The sequence below is a fragment of the Phyllostomus discolor genome, chromosome 4, assembly GCF_004126475.2.
Source record: "Phyllostomus discolor isolate MPI-MPIP mPhyDis1 chromosome 4, mPhyDis1.pri.v3, whole genome shotgun sequence".
Classification (NCBI taxonomy): Eukaryota; Metazoa; Chordata; class Mammalia; order Chiroptera; family Phyllostomidae; genus Phyllostomus; species Phyllostomus discolor.
Genome location: NC_040906.2, coordinates 28,323,515 through 28,343,944, shown reverse-complemented (window position 1 = coordinate 28,343,944; position 20,430 = coordinate 28,323,515). Strand labels below are relative to the sequence as shown.

At 37.4% G+C, this 20,430-nt stretch overlaps 1 protein-coding gene across 1 annotated transcript in view; it reads right to left on the bottom strand.

Annotated features, from left to right (window-relative positions):
- The window catches only part of C2CD6 (C2 calcium dependent domain containing 6), an 89,856-nt gene that overhangs the window by 54,357 nt on the left and 15,069 nt on the right, over nt 1–20,430 (bottom strand). Inside the window, exons 4-7 of the mRNA XM_036022572.1 lie at nt 14,643–14,765; nt 6,063–6,107; nt 5,105–5,173; nt 3,110–3,189 (exon numbers count right to left, since the gene is read on the bottom strand). Of these exons, the coding sequence (XP_035878465.1) occupies nt 3,110–3,189; nt 5,105–5,173; nt 6,063–6,107; nt 14,643–14,765 (317 nt within the window). The remainder of the gene's footprint in view (nt 1–3,109; nt 3,190–5,104; nt 5,174–6,062; nt 6,108–14,642; nt 14,766–20,430) is intronic.

The following is a 20,430-nucleotide window of genomic DNA, read 5'->3' as shown; positions in this document are numbered from 1 at the left end:
GTATTTTTCCCTAAGATCACTTGGTAAATGAGTCAGAGTAGCATACCCAAATGAGAAATACATTGCTTTCAAAATCCAGCAGCCCAGCAGATATTGTACATCTTTTTTTTTTGGTTTAGGAGGGCCCAGGTATACCTTAACCTTTACCTTAGCAGGAACATCTTGACAAACCCCATATCACTAGATTCCTAAAATTTCTCTGTGGTAGAAGGTCTTTGAATTTTGTCAGACTTACTTTCCACCCTGAGATGCAAATATCTCACTAGTAAGTCTAGAGCTACATATAGTGCCAGGAAGGTACTAGAATTATAAGAGGGATCACTTTGTTAACTATGTAATTGTCTAACCCCTATTCTGTACATTTGAAACTAAAATTTCTCTTAAAAGTCTAGTTCTTGCTCACTTGATCCAATCAGCATGATGTCATCGCTATGAAGGGCCATGTGATAAAAGAAAGGTGATGGTTCCTGTGAACTAAATGAAATAAGACTGGAGAATGGATACACCCCTGGGAGAACATTGGGAGAATAGTGAATGGGAGAACAGTGAATGAGGGAATGGGAGAACAGTGAAGGTGTGTTGTTGGTCTTGCCAGTTGAGAGGAAACTGCTTGATGGTCTTTATTAAGGAGCATAGAGAAAAAAGCATTTGCCAGATCAATAGTTGTATACTAGGTATGAGGGGAGGGGATGTGTTACTTTGCTCAAGCAGTGAAACCACATCTGGCACAGCAGCTGCAGTTGGAGTCGCCACCTGGTTAAGCTAACAGTGGATTAACAATCCACTGTCATTCTCCAAGAGCCATCTGTTTTACCCACAGGCAAATAAGCAAGTTGAATGCAGATGTGATGGGAATCACCTCCTGGATCTTTCAAGTCCTTGAAGGTAGCTCTAGTGGTTTCCATTTGGCCTTTCCCACCATAATATCCCTCATTCCACAGGTCAGGAAACCAATGTATGAATTCACCAACTGCTGAATATGTATATTCCAAATATGTATTCTGGAATTAGGGAACTGGAGGATGGGTTTGGGGACCCACTGGGTCCACTGTGGGATGGATCACAGTTAAAACTCCATCAATCACTTGACCTCCATAAGCCCCTACCGTGGTCAACAACAGTCATGTTTTGGATCTTCTGAAATTAGTGTCAGTTTAGAGCCAGTGCCCAGTAGCCTCTGCAAGCTTGGATTATTTCCTTTTCCCTAGTACACAGTTACCCTGATAAAATGGTGGAAGAAAAATTAACATTATGAATTTTGGGGAGAATTTGGTATTATAAACCTGCGCCAGATTCTCTCCTCAAGAGACCAGGCCTCCTCCTCATTTAAGGGAGACTGGCTCGGACTGGGAATTCACTGAGGGGCTGTGACTCCGTTTTTTTTTTAAGGTTCGACTTTTGTTCACTTTACCTAGAGCTTTTCTGCTTCTACAGATCAAGTAATAATTTGGTAGGCTTCCTATATATTTTTTCTAAGAATATCATGATCAGCTAGCCCGTGTCGTAGGTCTGTGTGAGTCATACTATTCTGTGCTGCTTTGAGTTTGTTGTCCATTACAGTAACCACTCCGCCTCGCCTTTGGCAGGTGAGTGCCATCATTTGGTTCCTGCCATGCTGGGATACAGTTACTCCCAACTCATTAGGTTTCCCAGGTCAGTGACTGCAGTTCCCATCATAAAGGCTGGACTACAGAGAGAGCAGTCACAGAGCTCTTCAAGAACGGGTATGAAAAGTTCCTTGGCCAAGACCCATAGTTCTTTATGCTTCCCTCTAGAGGAGCCCTTATCTTCTTTAATAATTTTTTTTTACAGGTTACGTCTTCATTAAACCACGAGTTACTTGAGGGCAAGGGCCAGGCCTCATTTATATTTATGTTTGCAGTGTGTTGGGGTATAGTAGTCATTCAGAAATGTTGGTTGAATCAATGAGCAAGTGGATAAGGAAATATCAATCAATAAACATTCCACTTTACTATTTCAACAAATCACCAGTATCAAATGGACAAAATTTATTTTTAATGATAATACCCAGTGTTGCTGAGGCTATAAGACAATAAATACTTCAGAATGTAATTTCCTATCCTATACCTAATTCACTAATCCATTTCAGATATTTTCTATTTCTTATTCTTAACACTATAGATTAAAATGTCTCTCTCAGGTGCTCATTTTTCTTTGATGTATTTTTTACTGTTGAAATTTCAAGACTGGTGACATATTATACTTTACATTATTTTTGTTTTCCTAACAACATTTATTGACCATAGACAGACTTGGCTGGATTTAGAAATAACATATGGAGTGTGTGGAAGTTGGGTAAACACTACTGTACTGTGGAGCAGAGAATTAAAAACTACTGGACACCTTGATCTTAAAAGTCCTCACTTCTCAGGCTGACAGTGACCAGAGGGGAGAGAAGAGGGAATTTCAAGGGAGAATGGGAAGGGTTTACAGGAACAAATTTAAAGGACACACGGACAAAAACTAGGAGGAGGGTGGTATTGGGAAGAAAGTGGGGAGGGTTGGGCGGGTGGGCTGGATTGGGAGTAAAAGGGAGAGAACTGTACTTGAACAATGATTAAAATAAAAATAATAATAAACGTAAAAAAAAAGTCCTCACTTCTTTCTACACAAGGAATATCTCACTGGCCAACTTTCCTCATCAGGCTACCCCTCCCCTCCTGCCTTCAGCCATGAAGCTGGCACCCACCTCCTTTACTGTTCTTGTCTCCAGACCCCACCCCCACCAGCAGGTCTCTTCAGGGCTATATCCAGAAACTCAAATTTTCTCCCCCTTTTTAAGCAAAACAATTCACTGCTCTCTTTGTTTATAGTCTAACCCAGGGATGTCAAACTCATCTTCACCAGGGGTGACATCAGCCTTGCGATTGCCTTTGAAGGTCCAAAATAATTTTAGGACTGTATAAATGTAACTACTCCTTAACTGTTAAGGAGCTGAAATGACATCTGGCCCCTCGAATGTGAGTTTGACACCCCTGGTCTAACCCATTCTGGTCAATGTCTTAACACAACCAAATGCTCCATCAAATGGTGAAATGTTTCAAAGGCCACATGATCTGACTGTGCTACCAAGACTTCAAACACTTACGTCACAGGGTCTGTTCTTTCTGGAGGTGGTGCAACATTCATAAACATGGATGGCTCCACAACTTTCTGAAGAGGCTTTAACTGAAGAAAATGGTAAGTATATTTTAACACTGCTTAATGACGGTTAGAGTTCACCCTAATACTACTATGCTCCAGGACTATAAAACAGGCCTTAAGTAATACATAAGAGGGAAAGAACTAACATTCATTGAGCGTTAAATATCTGCCAAGAACCTTCTTTCATATTATTTAATTCTCTCAGTAATCCTATGTGGTAGATAACTGTGCCTATTTTACAGATAATACTTGAGATAAGTAACATGTTCCAGGTTGCCCAATAGGCAAGAGAGCTAGGATTTCAATGCAGCCTTATCTGCCCCCAATGTGGTACTTTTTTTTTTACATTATCATGATAGGTAAGTAGGGAACTATATTACTGAAAAATTCATAGACAGAAAGTCAAGTTGAACTTTTCTTAAATTTCCCACTAGTTTCTACACAATACCTTTGTTCCTTGTTTTTAGTAGAGTCCACCTACATAAAACAATACTTGTCCAGTTTTATTCGAAAGGCTATTTCTCCCTAAGAATGGAATTGTTACATGTTATACTTACATTCTAACACAAAACCTGCCTCTGAGGTTGAAGCTCATAAACTGTGACTGTCACCAAAAAAAGCTAAACAATTAGGGGCCCCTATAAGACCTAACTGATAATAAAGGATAGTAGGCAGAAGGGGAAAAAAATCAAAGCAGAGAAAGAAAAAAGAAAAAACTGTGCCTACTGGCCTTCATTTCTATATTACCTACTTCTAACTGAAAAAGGCATTAAAAATCATTATTATCTACCACAGGCAAAATTTAAAAATACATTTTACAGCAATTTCTCAGTTAACAAAATGGCAGACTTTTTAATGAGTCTACCCACTTTCGATTTGCAATTAAAAAACAACCAAGACTATAAAAAACAGTGCAAACTAAAACTGAAAGATTGTTTGCAAAATACAGGGGTCCTTTCCCCTATATAAGTGCAGTACTAATATGACTGGATTTATAAATGCCCCAAAGCTGTGATAATGCCTAGGGATATCAAGAATTCTTTCATACATTTGATAAGAATGTATGTTGGTACAACTTTTCTAGAACAATTCCTTGAAAAGTTCATTGTTTTGTACAATAATTTCCATTCTAGAAATATAACCTATGGGCACAATGAAAAGACATATGTTAATGTACAAAAACTTTCACTGCAACGTAGATACATGCAGTGAATTTAAAAGGGCGGGCCAAAGCTAGGAAGACATCTTCTGTGGGAATGTTACTTTCTGGATGAATCAAGGAAGATACCAATAGCACCAGATATTGAAGTAACCCTGGAGGAAAGGAGCATGTGTGATCAGAGCACAGACAATATCTGAATGACATCAATGAATCCATTTTAATACATATTTCTATATATAAAAATCCACTCACTTCTTGAATACTTAAAAGAATTTTGTTTTACCTGGCTAGCGTAGCTCAATGGATTGAGCACGGGCTGGGAACCAAAGTGTCCCAGATTCGATTCCCAGCCAGGGTACATTCCTGGGTTGCAGGCCATAACCCCCAGCAACCGCACATTGATGTTTCTCTCTCTCTCTCTCTCTCTCTCTCTCTCTCTCTCTCTCTCCCTCCCTCCTCCCTTCCCTCTCTAAAAATAAATACATAAAAAATCTTTAAAAAATTATAAAAAAAAGAATTTTGTTTTAAATTATGTAAGTATGTGTACACACACACACACACATGAACAAGTTTTATAATAGATATTTTGAATAAAAGATTATTATTTTAAAGTGGATAAGCAAATAATAGCAATGTTTCATTTTCTTAAGGCTGCAGAAAAACAGCATTCTTTTTAAAATATTTACTTCAAAGAATCTATCCAACTGGGAAGAATGGAGGCTCAGAGAGGCATGACTGACTGAAGAACTGCAGAACAATTTTTAAAAGGGAACTAACCTGATGTGAAAATCCAAAGCCAAAATTTCCATAGGAGAACGTAAATTCCACCTCCATCCTGCAGATAAACTAAACACGTGGCAAACTCATTTTATTATTTGATCAGAAAGATATTTTAATAAAGAAGGGCGAGTGACATTTTTACTTCACTAATCTGTCAAGTTATAAAACCAAAGCACGAATCTCCCGATTAAAAAAAATTATACAAGGAACTCCTATAGAAGAATCCGTGGAGTTCCCGAACTTTAAAAAAAATTATGTTTAAGTTAAGGAATATTGTATGACTAAAAATGTGAAGAATATTAATTTATAATTGTTAATAGAATTATAAGATACATATATATGTGTGTATATATTCATATACATGTATATGAGTTATACATTTTAAAATATTTACTCACACTTCTCCCACCTCCACTCCCATTTTCAGATATTATTTTGATTTAGATTCCAAAGCCAACTTGCTTATATGTGAGATGAAGGAGGGTCTGAGAGGTTATGACCTCAAATGTCCATCATTTTGTTTTTTAAGTTCCTTGTCCCTGTTTTGGCTTTTGGCAGCAAAAGTCTCTCCGAATAAAGATCAATTAATCGAGATAATAATTTTTAAGTACTTAAAAATTCAAGTAGGACTTGTAAACAACTCTTTAGAAACTCAAGGGGAAAAATATTCCCTCGCCAAGTGGGGATCCTGAGGCTGTGCAGTCTAAGAGGCATTTTACTCTCCTACCCCAAAATTTCTAAATTTCTTTTTCACTATTTAGCAGTAAGACAGAGAATTTTTTTAAAAGTGGAGATGAAAGTTTTGTGAGTAAATATGTACTTTCTGGTTAATATATTTCCATTAATTCAAACAGTGTCTAGTAGGGTAACAAAAAATAAAAACAATATCGGAGTAAAGTTATATGGAATGTTAAGTGTAGGCACAAAACTTCGGAAGTTTCAGTAAAGTTCTTACTGTGTTTTTATTCAATACTTGAAATTCTTCAGTAAAGCACCCCTTCTACAACAAATAAGTAATAAAATTCTTAAATATAGACTCACTCATGTATATAATCTAAAGTATTTCATACATTTTTAAAAAATCAGGTAATGATTTTTAATGTACATATTTAGTAGCTAAAACACAGATAAAATAAATATTTGAAAGAAAATAGAAATTCCAGGTTGTATCAAAAATAAAAGTTAATATTTACATTTATATTTTAGGCAAAAATGTCCTTGCTAGTTCCTTTTTGAATTCTTAGAGGAACTGCCTACAGTACTTTCAGAAATCATGTCTGTAGTTAGTGTCTATAGTGTCGCTACACATAACTCTACGTGATAAACTGACTCCTGACAGAACTGAGGCTTCTTTCAATTTTGGGAACTGTTGGGATCCTTAAACCAGGTAAACCTGTGGTATCCTGGTCACCATCTCTGGTCATCTCTGCTGTGCTATCAGTTCTCCCAACCAGGCCAACATCCCACAGTTCCTTTTCTTCCCAGCATTTCCCACTGCAGCTCGTGAAATTCCCATTCCATGATTAACAAACAATCTTACATCTTTAACTGATCCACTAAACATCCCCCCTTTGCTTTACGTGAGCCTGGTTCACTACTAAGGATGTTGCTTCCCTTATAAACTCAAGTGAAGGCCCATATACTTCAAGGTCCAGAAGTGGAATAACACCCTCCACACTCCCTCCTGCTGCTCCCATGTAGATGTGGGACATCTTCCAGACATTGTAGTCACTAATTCTCATTGGTGGAAAGTTTGGTATCTGGTTCCCATGTCCTTTGTACTCCTCATTCCCAAAACATGACAATCCATGAGAACCTATTTAACATGTGCCCTCTCAATTCCTGGTAAAACATCACAGCAAGGGAAATAACAAGTAGTTACAATGGCAGACATCACACAGAATTAGAATATCCTGAACAGCAAGTCCTCACTCAATGCCAATAGGTTATGCATCTTTAAAGAAAATGACATATAATGATACTAATTTGACCATAGGTTAATTGATAAAACAAGAGTTAGGTTCCTACAGTACGTCATCAATGTCATATCAGAACAATGTTATTTGAGGACCTGCTATAAGTTCTTCATGTAAAAATAACAAGATTTCTCTGAAAATTCATAAGTAATTGAAGCTGATTCTCTTAATGATTCTGTCAACCTACCCTTTATAGCTTCTTTCTCTTGATAACTTCCCTTTTCCAAAATGGGGGTGGGGTGGAGGTGGGGAACTATCTAACTGTTCTAAGAATGCATTTCTCTCCTTCTCCTTCTTCTTCACTTTTATACTCTTTGTCTCTACTTTTGATCAAATATCTCAACCTATTGTAAAAATATTTGAGTTATTTCTGGAGATCCCACACAGATCTGCCCAACTGATTCTCCTTCATTGGAGCCTATTAAAATATTCATCCTGAATGTGCACCTCACTAAAATCCACTGAGTTTTAGGCTTGCCTTCACTCAGCTCCTCTGGTGAGTTTCAATGAATGACAGTGAGCTATTTGGTTCCCTGTCTTGATTTTGGCTCTGCTCTGCCCAAATCAAGCTTCATGGCTAAGCTTAGTGGGGAGGGGAAACCTGTAAACTCAAAGGTACAGATACAGAAAGATGTGATTCTATAGGGGGCATTACTTTAACAATATTCCATACCTTTGAATTCTCTATTACCTTTATCCAGTAATTACAGTGGCTATCGATCTGCCTATTGAATTTATCACCTAATCTTAGGCTCGTCTGGGAAGGATCGTAGAGCCAAACCAATAAATGCAAATAGTACTACAATGCATCCCAAATGTAATAATCACCTTTCCTTTTATAATCAATACAGCAATATTATAGACTCCAATACACTGACTGATATGCCTTGATTGGACTCTAAGTCTTAATAATTAGCTCATATTTCTGGTTTCTCCCAGAACCTCAAAGGAACTTCACATGTATCAGGGATAGGAAAGACCTAGGAATCAATGATTTAAGCCACACATCAATTTTTCTAAATAAAGCTATTCAACACCTACCATGTGATTTGTTCAATTCAATTCAAGGTGTTTGTCCTTCATAATCAGGCTGAGTATATTCAGAGAGCAGTTGATACTAATTGGTAGCTATAAATAAACATATATGTCCTCCCCATGGATACCAGAGCAGATCAGTGTGCTTCCAAACATGATCTGCAGTTTTGGTCTGGTCGCCAGGTCCTTCCACTTCACTCAAAACTAGATTTTACCAGTATCCATGAGGATTTCCACTGATCTAGTAGCTCTAGAACTAAGACAGAAGGTCTTTAACCTATCCCTGCATGTGGCTCAAACAGCAAATGATACAGCTCAAGTTTATAGAATATACAGATCAATATAAATTTGTTGACAAAACTGCCCTTGACCCTTTACTATACAGCTGTGGTAGAGTCTGTGCAGTACCTATGCATCTTGTTGTACCTAAATAAACACTTCAAGAAACATGGAATAATTAATAAATCTAAAAGCTCTCATAAAAATATGCTCAATGTTATTAGCTATTAGGGAATTGCAAATCAATACCACAATGAGATATCACCATACACCTATCAGATTAGCTAAAACAAAGAATATGGCAATACTGACGAGGATGCTGAGAAACTGGATCATTCACACATTCCTGGTAAGAATGTACAATGGCACAGCCACTCTGGAGAACAGTTTGGCAGCTTCCTTAAAAACTATACATGCAACTACCTTATCACCCAGAAATTTACCTGAGAAATGAATATTTATGTTCATGCAAAAACATGTAAATGCATGTTTATAGGAGCTTTATTCACAACAACCAAAAACTAAAAACAACCCAGTGGGCATGTCCTCCAGTGGGCAAATGGTTAATCAAACTGTGGCACCTTCCACCATGGGCTACTACTCAATAATGAAGATGGAATAAACTCTCAATACATGCAAGCAACCTGGATGACTCTCCAGAGAGTTATGTATTTTAAGTTAACCAAACCAATCCTAGAAGGTTATATACTGTAGGATTTCATTTATATAACATCCTTGAAGTTAGAAAATTGCAGAAATGAAAAATAGGTTAGTGATTGCCAAGGGTTCAGAGGGGTGGGGGTCAGAGAGAAGTAGCTATAAAGGGGAAACATGAGATACCCTGGTAGAAATGAAAATATTCTGTATCTTCATTGTGATGTTTTACTACAGTTTTGGAAAATGTTACAATCAGGGGAGAAATACAAAAATCTTGTAATTTTATAGATCCTTTATACTCCAGCCCCCTTCGCTGTCCTTTCTGTTGTACTTGTATGCATTCCATTCACAAACATTATAAACCCCACAAGACAATGTTATAGTTTTTGTTTTGAATAGTCATATATTTTAAAGAAATTAGGAAGAAAAGAATAGCTTTGCCTTTGCTATCTCTATTCTGCCAAGTCCATCTGGTTATTTTTTATTTCAGATATTGAATTTTACAGTTCTAGACTTTGTATTTGGTTCTTTTAATTTGTATTTTCTATTTTTCTTCTTATGCTTATGGAAAAGAATTTAAAGTCATTTCTGATCAGTGAAATGCTCTATTAGAATTATGGGATGGTAGGAGTTATTTTTCACTTAAAAAATTTGCCCTCACAAAAACAAATCTGAAGTGTTTACATATAAAATGTCCTAGCTCCTTCAACAAAATGTGACTAATGAATATTGTCACATTTTTCTGATGCTTAAATTGCCATGTAATAGAAGGAATTTTAGTCATCTCCAAGGTCCTCCTCCCCAAATTTCTCTGAGGATCCTCAGTTGCTTACTCTTTTGTTAAATTAAATTTATTGGAGTGATACAGATCAATAAGATCATGTAGGCTTCAAGTGTACATTTCTATGATACCTGATCTGTATATTGCATCGCATGCCCACACCCACAGTCAAATCATCTTCTGTCACCATGCATTTGGCTGTGCCACTGTCCACTCCTTTCCCCCATCCCTCTTCCCTCTGGTAACCACCATATTGTTGTCTGTGTCAATGAGTTTCAGTTTTATATCCCAAATATACATGAAATCGTTTGTTCTTAGCTTTTTCTGACTTATTTCTTTTAGTATAACATTTTCAAGGTCCATCCATGTTGTGACAAATGGCAATATTTCATCTTTCCTTATGGCTGAGTAGTATTCCACAGTACATATGTATTACATCTTTATCCAGTCCTCTATCAAAGGATGCTTTGGTTGTCTCCATGTTTTGGCCACCGTGAATAATGCTGCAATAAACATAAGGATGCATATATCTTGCAAATATGAGGGGGAACCTCCCCAAAACAGAATTTATTTACAAAAAATTGTGTATTTATTTTTACATGTTTAAACTTCAGTCACCCTCAAAGTACTCTTCATTTGATGCAGTACACCTGATTGAGATGTTTTTCCACTGCTCAAAACAGTTTTTGAACTAGTTTTGATGTTTTTTAGTGCTTCTATTGTTTTTTGTTTTCACTTCTTCCACATCAGCAAAACATTTCTCTTGAGGACTTTTTTTAATCCAGGAAAACAAAAACAAGTTGCTCCAGGTGAAATCAGGTGAATAGAAGTGGGGGGGGCTCATGCCGTTTTAGGTCAAAAACTGCTGAACACTCAGAGTGATGTGGTAGGTGTGCTCGCAAATCACCCGTCATGAAATGGGCAAATGTGTTGAAAGAGTCTTCAAAAAACATTCACTGAAACTGAATGCAGCCTCTCACAACAATGCCAGCTGGTATGATATGGATGGGTTCCAAGAACACTCCCCTAGCTGGGGAAGCCTGTGCTATAAGAGGCCCACCCTCCAGAAGATAGTTCCAGTTTTGGGGGGACTCCTCTTGTAAATGTTTTAGAGTTTTTCAGGCAGACACCCAGAAGAGGAATTACTGGGTCATATGGTAACTCCATTATTAATTTTTTGAGTAATCCTTACATTGTTTTCTATAGTGGCTGTACCAGTCTGCATTCCCTCCAGCAATGAATGAGGGTTCCTTTTTCTTTCCCACCTCTCCAACTTGTTATTTACTCAGTTGCTTACTCTTACATAGTAGTCTATTTGTTTTTCTTCTTCATCTCATGCCTCTTGCTAACATATTGAAAAACTATTGGATTTTCCACCACATTCTTACTGTGAAAATTTTCAAACACACAGATCATTCAAAAGACTACAACAATAAGTACCAATATACACTTCACATGGATTAAACATATTCAAACATTAATTTAAGAAATGTTAAAACTGTTTTGACATTTTGCCACATTTGCTTTACCTGTGTGCGTGTGTATACACACATTTACATATATATAAACATATATATTTTTACTGTCAATTTATAAGTTGCAGCCATCATGTCAGTTCACTCCAAAATGTTAAATGTCACCATGCATACTGTAAAAATAAGGATATAGTAGGTAGATACCCTTTATCTCCTTGCACAACCAAAAGAAGAAGAACAACAAAATTAAAAAAAAAATACCAGAACTGTTAGAAAATCGAACTGTATGGAAGTCTGACAACGAAGGAGTTAAAGAAGAAACATTCATCCAGACTGGCAGGAGGGGCAGAGATGGGCAGCTGGAGTAGAGAGGACTTGCAGCCAGGTGGTGGCTAGCAAACAGGTGGTCCTACATACACACAGGGATAAACTAGAAGGAAGAACTGGGGAGCAAAACAAACTGTGTAACCCAGGGTTCTGGTGCAGGGAAGTAAAGCCTCAAAACCTATGAGTGAAAAAACCTGTGGGGGCAGCTGCAGCAGAAGAAATTCCCAGCATCACAGGAGAGTTTGTTGGAGAGACCCACAGGATCCTAGAAGGTACACAAACCCACCCACTCGGGAATCAGCACCAGGAGGGCCCACTTTGCTTGTGGGTGGTGGGGGAAATGACAGAATGCCAGCCCAGAGCCCATCAAGCAGCATTGTTCCCTCTTGGACCCTACCCCATATATAGCACCACAACGCAGCAAAGTGGTTTGCCCAGCCCTGGCAAATACCTAAGGCTCCTCCCCATATTATGTAACAGGTGCACTGAGAAAAAAAATATGGTCCAAATGAAAGAATGGATCAAAACTCCAGAAAAAATAGAACTAAGTGAGGAAGATATAGCCAAGTTATCAGATGCAGGGTTCAATACACTGGTAATCAGGATGCTCACAGAAATGGTTGAGTATGGTCGCAAAACAGAGGAAGAAGTGAAGGCTATGCAAAGTGAAATAAAAGGAAATGTATAGGGAACCAACAGTGAGAGGAAGGAAACCAGGACTCAAATCAATGTTTTGGACCAGAAGGAAGAAATAAACATTCAACCAGAACAGAATGAAAAACAAGAATTCAGAAAAATGAGGAGAGGCTTAGGAACCTCCAGGACAATTTTAAATGTTCTGACATCCGAATCATAGGGGTGCCAGAGGAGAAGAGGGTGAGCAATAAATTGAAAATTATTTGAAAAAATAATGCAGGAGAACTTCCCCAATCTGCCAAAAAAAAAAAAAAAAAAGACTACCAGGAAACCCAGGAAGCTCAGAGAGCCCCAAAGAAGTTGGACCCAAGGAAGCACACACCAAGGCACATCATAATTACAGTACCCAAGATCAACAATAAGGAGAATCTTAAAAGCAGCAAGAGAAAAGGAGACAGTTACCTACAAAGGAGTTTCCATGAGACTATCAGCTGATTTCTCAAACCTTGCAGGCAAGAAAAGGCTGGAGAGAAGTATTCAAAGTCATGAAAGGTAAAGACCTACATTAAAATGATCTATACAGCAAAGCTGTATTTCATTTAGAATGGAAGGGTAGACAAAGTGCTTCCCAGATAAGGTCAAGTTAAAGGAGTTCATCATCACCCAGCCCTTATTACATGAGATGTTAAAGGGACTTATCTAAGAAAAAGGAGATGATAAAAAATACAAACAGTAAAATGACACCAAACTCACAACTATTAACACTGAACCTAAAAAATACAAAACCAAAACCAAAAACAAACTAAATAAACGGCTAGAACAGGAACAGAATCACAGAAATGGAGATCACAGGGAGGGTTATCAGCAGGGAAGGGGAATAGCAGGAAAGGTACAGGGAATAAGAAGCATAATTGGTAAGTACAAAATAGACAGGGGGAGGTTAAGAATAGCATGGGAAATGGAGAAGGCAAAGAACTTATGTGTATGACCCATGGACATGAACTAAGGGGGGGGAATGCTGGTGGGAGGGGCTGTGCAGGGTGGAAGGGAATAAAGGGGAGAAAAAATATGGAACAACTCTAATAGCATAATCAATTTATATTAAAAATAATAAAACAAGGATACCCTTCTACATGACCACAATATTAGTATACTTTAGAAGATTAACAATTTTAGAATTTTATCTAATATTCAGTATATATTTAAAATTTCTGAATTTTCACAAGAATGTCTTTTGTAACTTTTTCAAACCTGTACTCAAAGTTGTTGTATCTCTTTTCATCTAGAACATGCTCCGTTTTTGTTTTTTTCAATGACCTTAGCTTTTTGAAGAAGCAAATTTGGTTTTTGTCACATTATGTATTTACCTTATCATGTCATCATGGCACTATTTAACTTTTTCCCTATCCCCTAAAAGTTAGCTCTAGACTCAGGTGGGTTAGACTTGGGTTAAACATTTTTGATGAGAGTAATTCATATGTTGTGTACAACATATTGTACCACCTTAGGTATTAAGTTTTCCAAGCTCTTGGTTAAAATGGTAACTACTACATATTTCTATTGTACAGGTATATTTTCCACTTTGTAATAATCTGTGGGCTCTTCCTGTGGCACCATGCAAATACCTTATTGTCTGAGCACCTTTCACCTAATGTTTTTAGTACCATTGCTAGCTTGTGACTGAATCATTGTTCACTAGATAATGTTGCAAAAATGCTGAATTTGTAATTCTATTATTCCTTCTACATTTATGATCTGACAGTCTTCTGTTTAAAAATAAAAACCTTTCTTTCTCCTTCCCATGTGCGCATGCTCTCCCTCTCTCCCTCTCCCTCTCCCTCTCCCTCTCTCTCTCTCAGGTCAACAAGGATTCATGGGTTTTTCTTCATTCAAAATTTGTAATGGGGGGGTGTGGGGAACTCTCCTAGGAAAGAGAAAGCAAGAGAGAAGGGATCACAAAATCTGTGTATAAACTCTGCCCAAAACTTTGGGTGAGCCCTAAACAATACTGCACAGGGCAGAGAGCAAGCAGCCCAGGTGAGGAGAAAAGAATTGAAATTTATCCTGCCAACTAAGAGATAGGGTTTGTGGTTTTGAGTCTTGTTTTAAAACATTTCATAAAACATAATAAAACATCCTTAGTTTTTCAGGTTGTATCATTGACCTTCCAGAAAATAAATTTTCAAGAACATTACGCTGTTATAAACCAAATCATTTTTTTAAATAGCCAGGGGCAGATATTGTTTCTTGAGCACATGAGTTTGAAACCAGATAATATATGAAAGGAATCCATCAGGTATAGATAAACCTTAACAATAAACACCAACTGGATAATGTGATACCAAATAAAAAATGATTTTGATACATACCTGAATTATTTCATAAAGGTGTATATGAACACACCCTAACATGGTATTATAATTGTTTTCACTGTCACATTGCATTAGATCCAAGTAAATATTATTTCGCACATCATCTTGACGTCTGGGAACCTTGATTCAAATACATACAAAAAAGCATTAAATTTTCAGTATGAATTTCATATATAATTTCTGAATAAATACGAGGTCTGTCTAGAAAAAGTCTAGCCATTGTTGCTATGAGAATGGTTTGCACAACATCAGTGTAACCTGTCAGCCAAGGAGAGTGGACTGGAATGTGCATGAGTGAACAATGATGACTTCACTGTACTAGTTGGGGCAGAAGATGCTGTTGAGTGAACATGTGTACTGTATGGCTGTTGCATTCAAAATGACTGATTGAGTAGAGCAATAAATCTGCATCAAATTTTGCTTTAAGCTTGAACATTCCTCCATGGAAACTATTCAGATGATTCAGAAGACTGCAGCTATGGGCATCTATCTGGTGATGGGCATCATGATAATGTGCCCTCTTATGCATCACGTCTCTTGCAGAGTTTTTTTGGTGAAATATCAAATCACCCAGGTGACTCAGCACCCGTAGAGCTCAGATTTGTTGCTCTCTGACTGCTGGCTTTTCTCAAAACTAAAATCAACTTTGAAAGGGAAAAGATTTCAGACTATTGATGAGATTCTGGAAAATATGAGCGGGCAGCTGATGGTGATTGGGAAAACTGTGTGAGGTCCCAGGGTGCCTATTTTGAAGGGGTCTGAGACATCATTGTCCTATGTACAATGTTTCTTGTATCTTGCATATTCTTCAATAAATGTCTCCATTTAAAATATATATATATGTATATATATACATATGTGTATATATATATATATATATATATAGCTGGATACTTTCTGGACAGGCCTTGTACATCCATAAGCTATATTATATTGTGTGCATATCTAATGATTAGTTTTCATGTTATTAAGCTTATACTTTTTCAATCTCAGAGTCACATATACCCTGATGCCAACAAAAATCAGGATCTTGTTTGTGTCTAATGTCAATTACGGTCTTTTTGAAACACCCATGCTTACATTCTCTCTTTAAACTCTGCACAGAAGTATGGTTTCAACGCTCTACTGAAAATGTAATATAAAAGGTAATCCAATATCCAATCCAAATAATCTAGTTAATCCAAACATTTAATACCAAAAGACACCCAACATCCATTTCAGTCCTTTTTCTTTAACTTTTTGATAAAATGTACACCATTGTCTCAACTTGGAAGTTTGAAATCTGTAATACAATACCATATTGATGTCACCTTTAAAATTCATACACTCTTGCCCTGACTGGTGTGGCTCAGTGGGTTAGGCATCGTCCCACAAACTGAAAGGTCGCGAGTTTAATTCCCAATCAGGGCACATGCCTGGGTTGTTGACCAGATCCCCAGTTGTGGGTGTGCAAGAGGTAACCATTTCTCTGTCTTTGTCCGTCCCTTTCTCTCTCCCTCCCTTCCCCTCTCTCTAAAAATAAATAAAATCTTTTTTTAAAGTCCATACACTCTTGCTTATTAGAAATAAATTTCACGCCTCCCCACCCAAAAATTCTAAGTGTATTTTTTAAAAATTTAAGTGAGATATAATTGACATGTAACATAGCATTACTTTTAGGTGTACAACATAGTAATTTGATATTTGTATATATTGCAAAAAGAGTATTCCAATAAGTTTACTTAACATCTATCACCACACAGTTATAATTTTTTTCTTGGATGAGAAGTTTTAAGATCTACTCTCTTAGCAACTTTCAAATATACAATGCAGTATTATTAACTATGTCACCATGCCGCACAAAAGATATCCAAAACATATTGAGTTGGTCAAAAAAGTTCATTTGTAAGACAGTTCTAGTAGCTCTTAGTTGTCTTTAACTTCATTCAAAACAATTTTGTTAGACTATACTGTGGCAGCTGTCATATTAGCATGCATTTAAAAAATCAAAATTGGTGAATTTTTGTGTAGCGATTTTAATGTTGAAGATGGAAGAAAGTAAGCAACATTTTTGGCATATTATTCTTTATTATTTCAAGAAAGGCAAAAATACAATTGAAATTTGAAAAAAAACAAAACAGTATATGAAGAAGGTGCTGTAACTGATCAAACATGTTAAAAGTGGTTTCCAAAGTTTCCTGCTGGAGATTCCTAGTTGGACAATGCTCCACAGTTGGGTAGGCCAGCTGAAGTTGATGGTGATCAAATCAAGACATTAATTGAGAATAATCAATGTTATACTACACAGGAGGTAGTTGACATACTCAATATATCCAAATCAATAAACTTATTGGTGAAAATGAAAAATGTGTCTTTTATTTTGTGGAAAAAACTAAGCAGACTTTTTTTTGGCCAACCCAGTATCTTATAACTGAAAGTTTGTACATTTCCCCCACCTTCACCCATTTAACCCACCCCCAAAACTCCACCTGTGGCAACCACCGATCTGTTCTCTGTATACATGAGTGAGGCTTGGGGATTTTTTTTTTTTAGATTCCACATTTATGTGAGATCATACAGTATTTGCCTTTCTCAAACTTATTTCATTTAGCATAATGTCCTCAAAGTCCATCCATGTTGTTACAAAGGGCAGGAGTTCCTTCTTTTCATAGCTGAATAACATTTCATTTTTAAAATTGTTTAAATGCATTCATTCATCTGTGGATGGCACTTATCTTTTGTTGTTTCTTTTTCCCCATGTGTTGGCTATTGTAAAAAATGCTGCAATGAACATGGGGGGTGTAGATATCTTTTTCAAATAATACTTTTGTTTTCCTTGAATAAAAACCCACAAGTAGAGTTACTGTATCCTATGGTCCAGTAACCATAGGATCTATTTTTAATTTTTTTGAGGAAACTCCATACTGTTTTCCACAGTGGTTGTACCAATTAACATTCTTGCTAATAGTACACAAGAGTTCTGTTTTCTCCACATCCTTGCCAATGCTTGCTATTTCTTGTTTTTCAGATCACAACCATTTTAACAGGTGTGAGGCAATCTCTATGGTTTTGATTTGCTTTTCCCTGATCATTACTGGTGACAATCACTTTCTCATGTACATGTTGGCCATTTGGATGCCTTCTCTGGAAAAATATCTATTCAGAATATCTGCCCATTTATCAACATATTTTATTGATTTTGTTATTACAGTTGTTCCATTTTTTCTCCCCTTTATTCCTCTCTATCCTGTATCCCCCCTTCTACCAGCATTCCCTGACTTTAGTTCACGTCCATTGGTCATAGACATAAGTTCTTCAGCTCCTCCATTTCTTATACTATTCTTGACCTCCCCTTATCTATTTTGTACTTACCAATTATGCTACTTACTCCCTGTACCTTTCCCCCATTCTCCCTGCTGCCCTCCCTGCTGATAACCCTCCACATGATCTCCATATCTGTTTCTGTTCCTGTCCTAGCTGTTTGCTTAGTTTGCTTTTGTTTTTTTTTCCTATTTTTTTAAATTTTAATCATTGTTCAAGTACAGTTTTCTCCCTTCTACTCCCATTCCAGCCCACCCACCCAACCCTCCCGACTTCCATCCCATTACCACCCTCCCCCTAGTTTTTGTCCATATGTCCTTTAAATTTGTTCCTGTAAACCCTACCCCTTCTCCCCTGAAATTCCCTCTTCTCTCCCCTCTGGTCACTGCCAGTCTGTCCTGTATTTTAGTGTCTTTGGTTATATTTCGCTTGTTTCTTTGTTTTGTTGTTTAGGTTCCTATTAAAGGTGAGACCATATGGTATTTGTCTTTCACTGCCTGGCTTATTTCGCTTAGCATAATGCTTTCCAGCTCCATCCAAGCTGTTGCAAAGGGTAGGAGCTCCTTCTTTCTTTCTGCTGCATAGAATTCCATTGTGTAAATGTACCATAGTTTTTTGATCCATTTACTGATGGGCATCTAGGTTGCTTCCAGCACTTGGCTATTGTAAATTGTGCTGCTATGAACATCAGGGTGCAAAGGTTCTTTTGTATTGGTGTTTTAGTGTTAGGATATAGTTCCAGCAGTGGAATTGCAGGGTCAAAAGGCAGATCCATTTTTAGTTTTCTGAGGAAGTTCCATACTGTTTTCCATAGTGGTTGTACCAGTCTGCAGTCCCACCAACAGTGCACTAGGGCTCCCTTTTGTCCACAACCTCTCCAACACTTGTTGTTTGTTGCTTTGTTTATGATGGCCATTCTGACTGGTGTGAAGTGGTATCTCATTGTGGTTTTAATTTGCATCTCTCTGATAGCTAGTGATACTGAGCATCTTTTCATGTTTCTCTGGATCTTCTGTATGTCCTCCTTGGAGAAGTGTCTGTTCAAGTCCTTTGCCCATTTTTTAATTGGGTTGCTTGTCTTCTTAGAGTGGAGTTGTGTAAGTTCTTTATGTATTTTAGAGATTAAACCCTTGTCTGAGGTATCATTGGCAAATATGTTTTCCCATACAGTTGGTTCTCTTTTTATTTTGATACTGTTTTCTTTAGCTGTGCAAAAGCTTTTTATTTTGATGAGGTCCCATTTGTTTATTCTTTCCTTTATGTCCCTTGCTCCAGGAGACATGTCAGTAAAAAACTTTCTGCGTGAAATATCTGAGATTTTCCTACCTATGTTCTCTTCTAGGACTTTAATGGTGTCACATTTTATATTTAAGTCTTTTATCCACCTTGAATTAATTTTTTTTTCATTTCTTTTTTTTTTATTTCAATCATTGTTCAAGTACAGTTTTCTCCCCCCTACTCCCGTTCCAGCCCCTCCACCCAACCCTCCCCCCTTCCCCCCATTACCCCCCACCCCTAGTTTTTGTCCATGTGTCCTCCAAATTTGTTCCTGTAATCCCTACCCATTCCCCCCTGAAATTCCCTCTTCTCTCCCCTCTGGCCACTGTCAGACTATCCCCTATTTCAGTGTCTTTGGTTATATTTTGCTAGTTTTTTGTTTTGTTTTGTTTTGTTTTGTTGTTTAGATTCCTGTTAAAGGTGATATCATGTGGTATTTGTCTTTCACTGCCTGGCTTGTTTCACTTAGCATAATGCTTTCCAGCTCTATCCATGCTGTTGCAAAGGGTATGAGCTCCTTCTTTCTTTCTGCTGCATAGAATTCCATTGTGTAAATGTACCATAGTTTTTGGATCCATTCATTTACTGATGGGCATCTAGGTTGCTTCCAGCACCTAGCTATTGTAAATTGTGCTGCTATGAACATCGGGGTGCAAAGGTTCTTTTGTATTGGTGTTTTAGTGTTCTTAGGATAGAGTCCCAGCAATGGAATTGCTGGGTCAAAAGGCAGATCCATTTTTAGTTTTCTGAGGAAGTTCCAAACTGCTTTCCATAATGGTTGTACCAGTCTGCAGTCCCACCAACAGTGCACTAGGGACCCCGTTTCTCCACATCCTCTCCAACACTTGTTGTTTGTTGCTTTGTTTATGATGGCCATTGTGACTGGTGTGAAGTGGTATCTCATTGTGGTTTTAATCTGCATCTCTCTGATGGCTAGCGATATTGAACATCGCTTCATGTGTCTTTGGATTTTCTGTATGTCCTCCTTGGAGAAGTGTCTGTTCAAGTCCTTTGCCCATTTTTTAATTGGGTTACTTGTCTTCTTAGAGTGGAGTCGTGTAAGTTCTTTATATATTTTGGAGATTAAACCCTTGTCTGAGGTATCATTAGCAAATATGTTTTCCCATACAGTTGGTTCTCTTTTTATTTTGATACTGTTTTCCTTAGCTGTGCAAAAGCTTTTAATTTTGATGAGGTCCCATTTGTT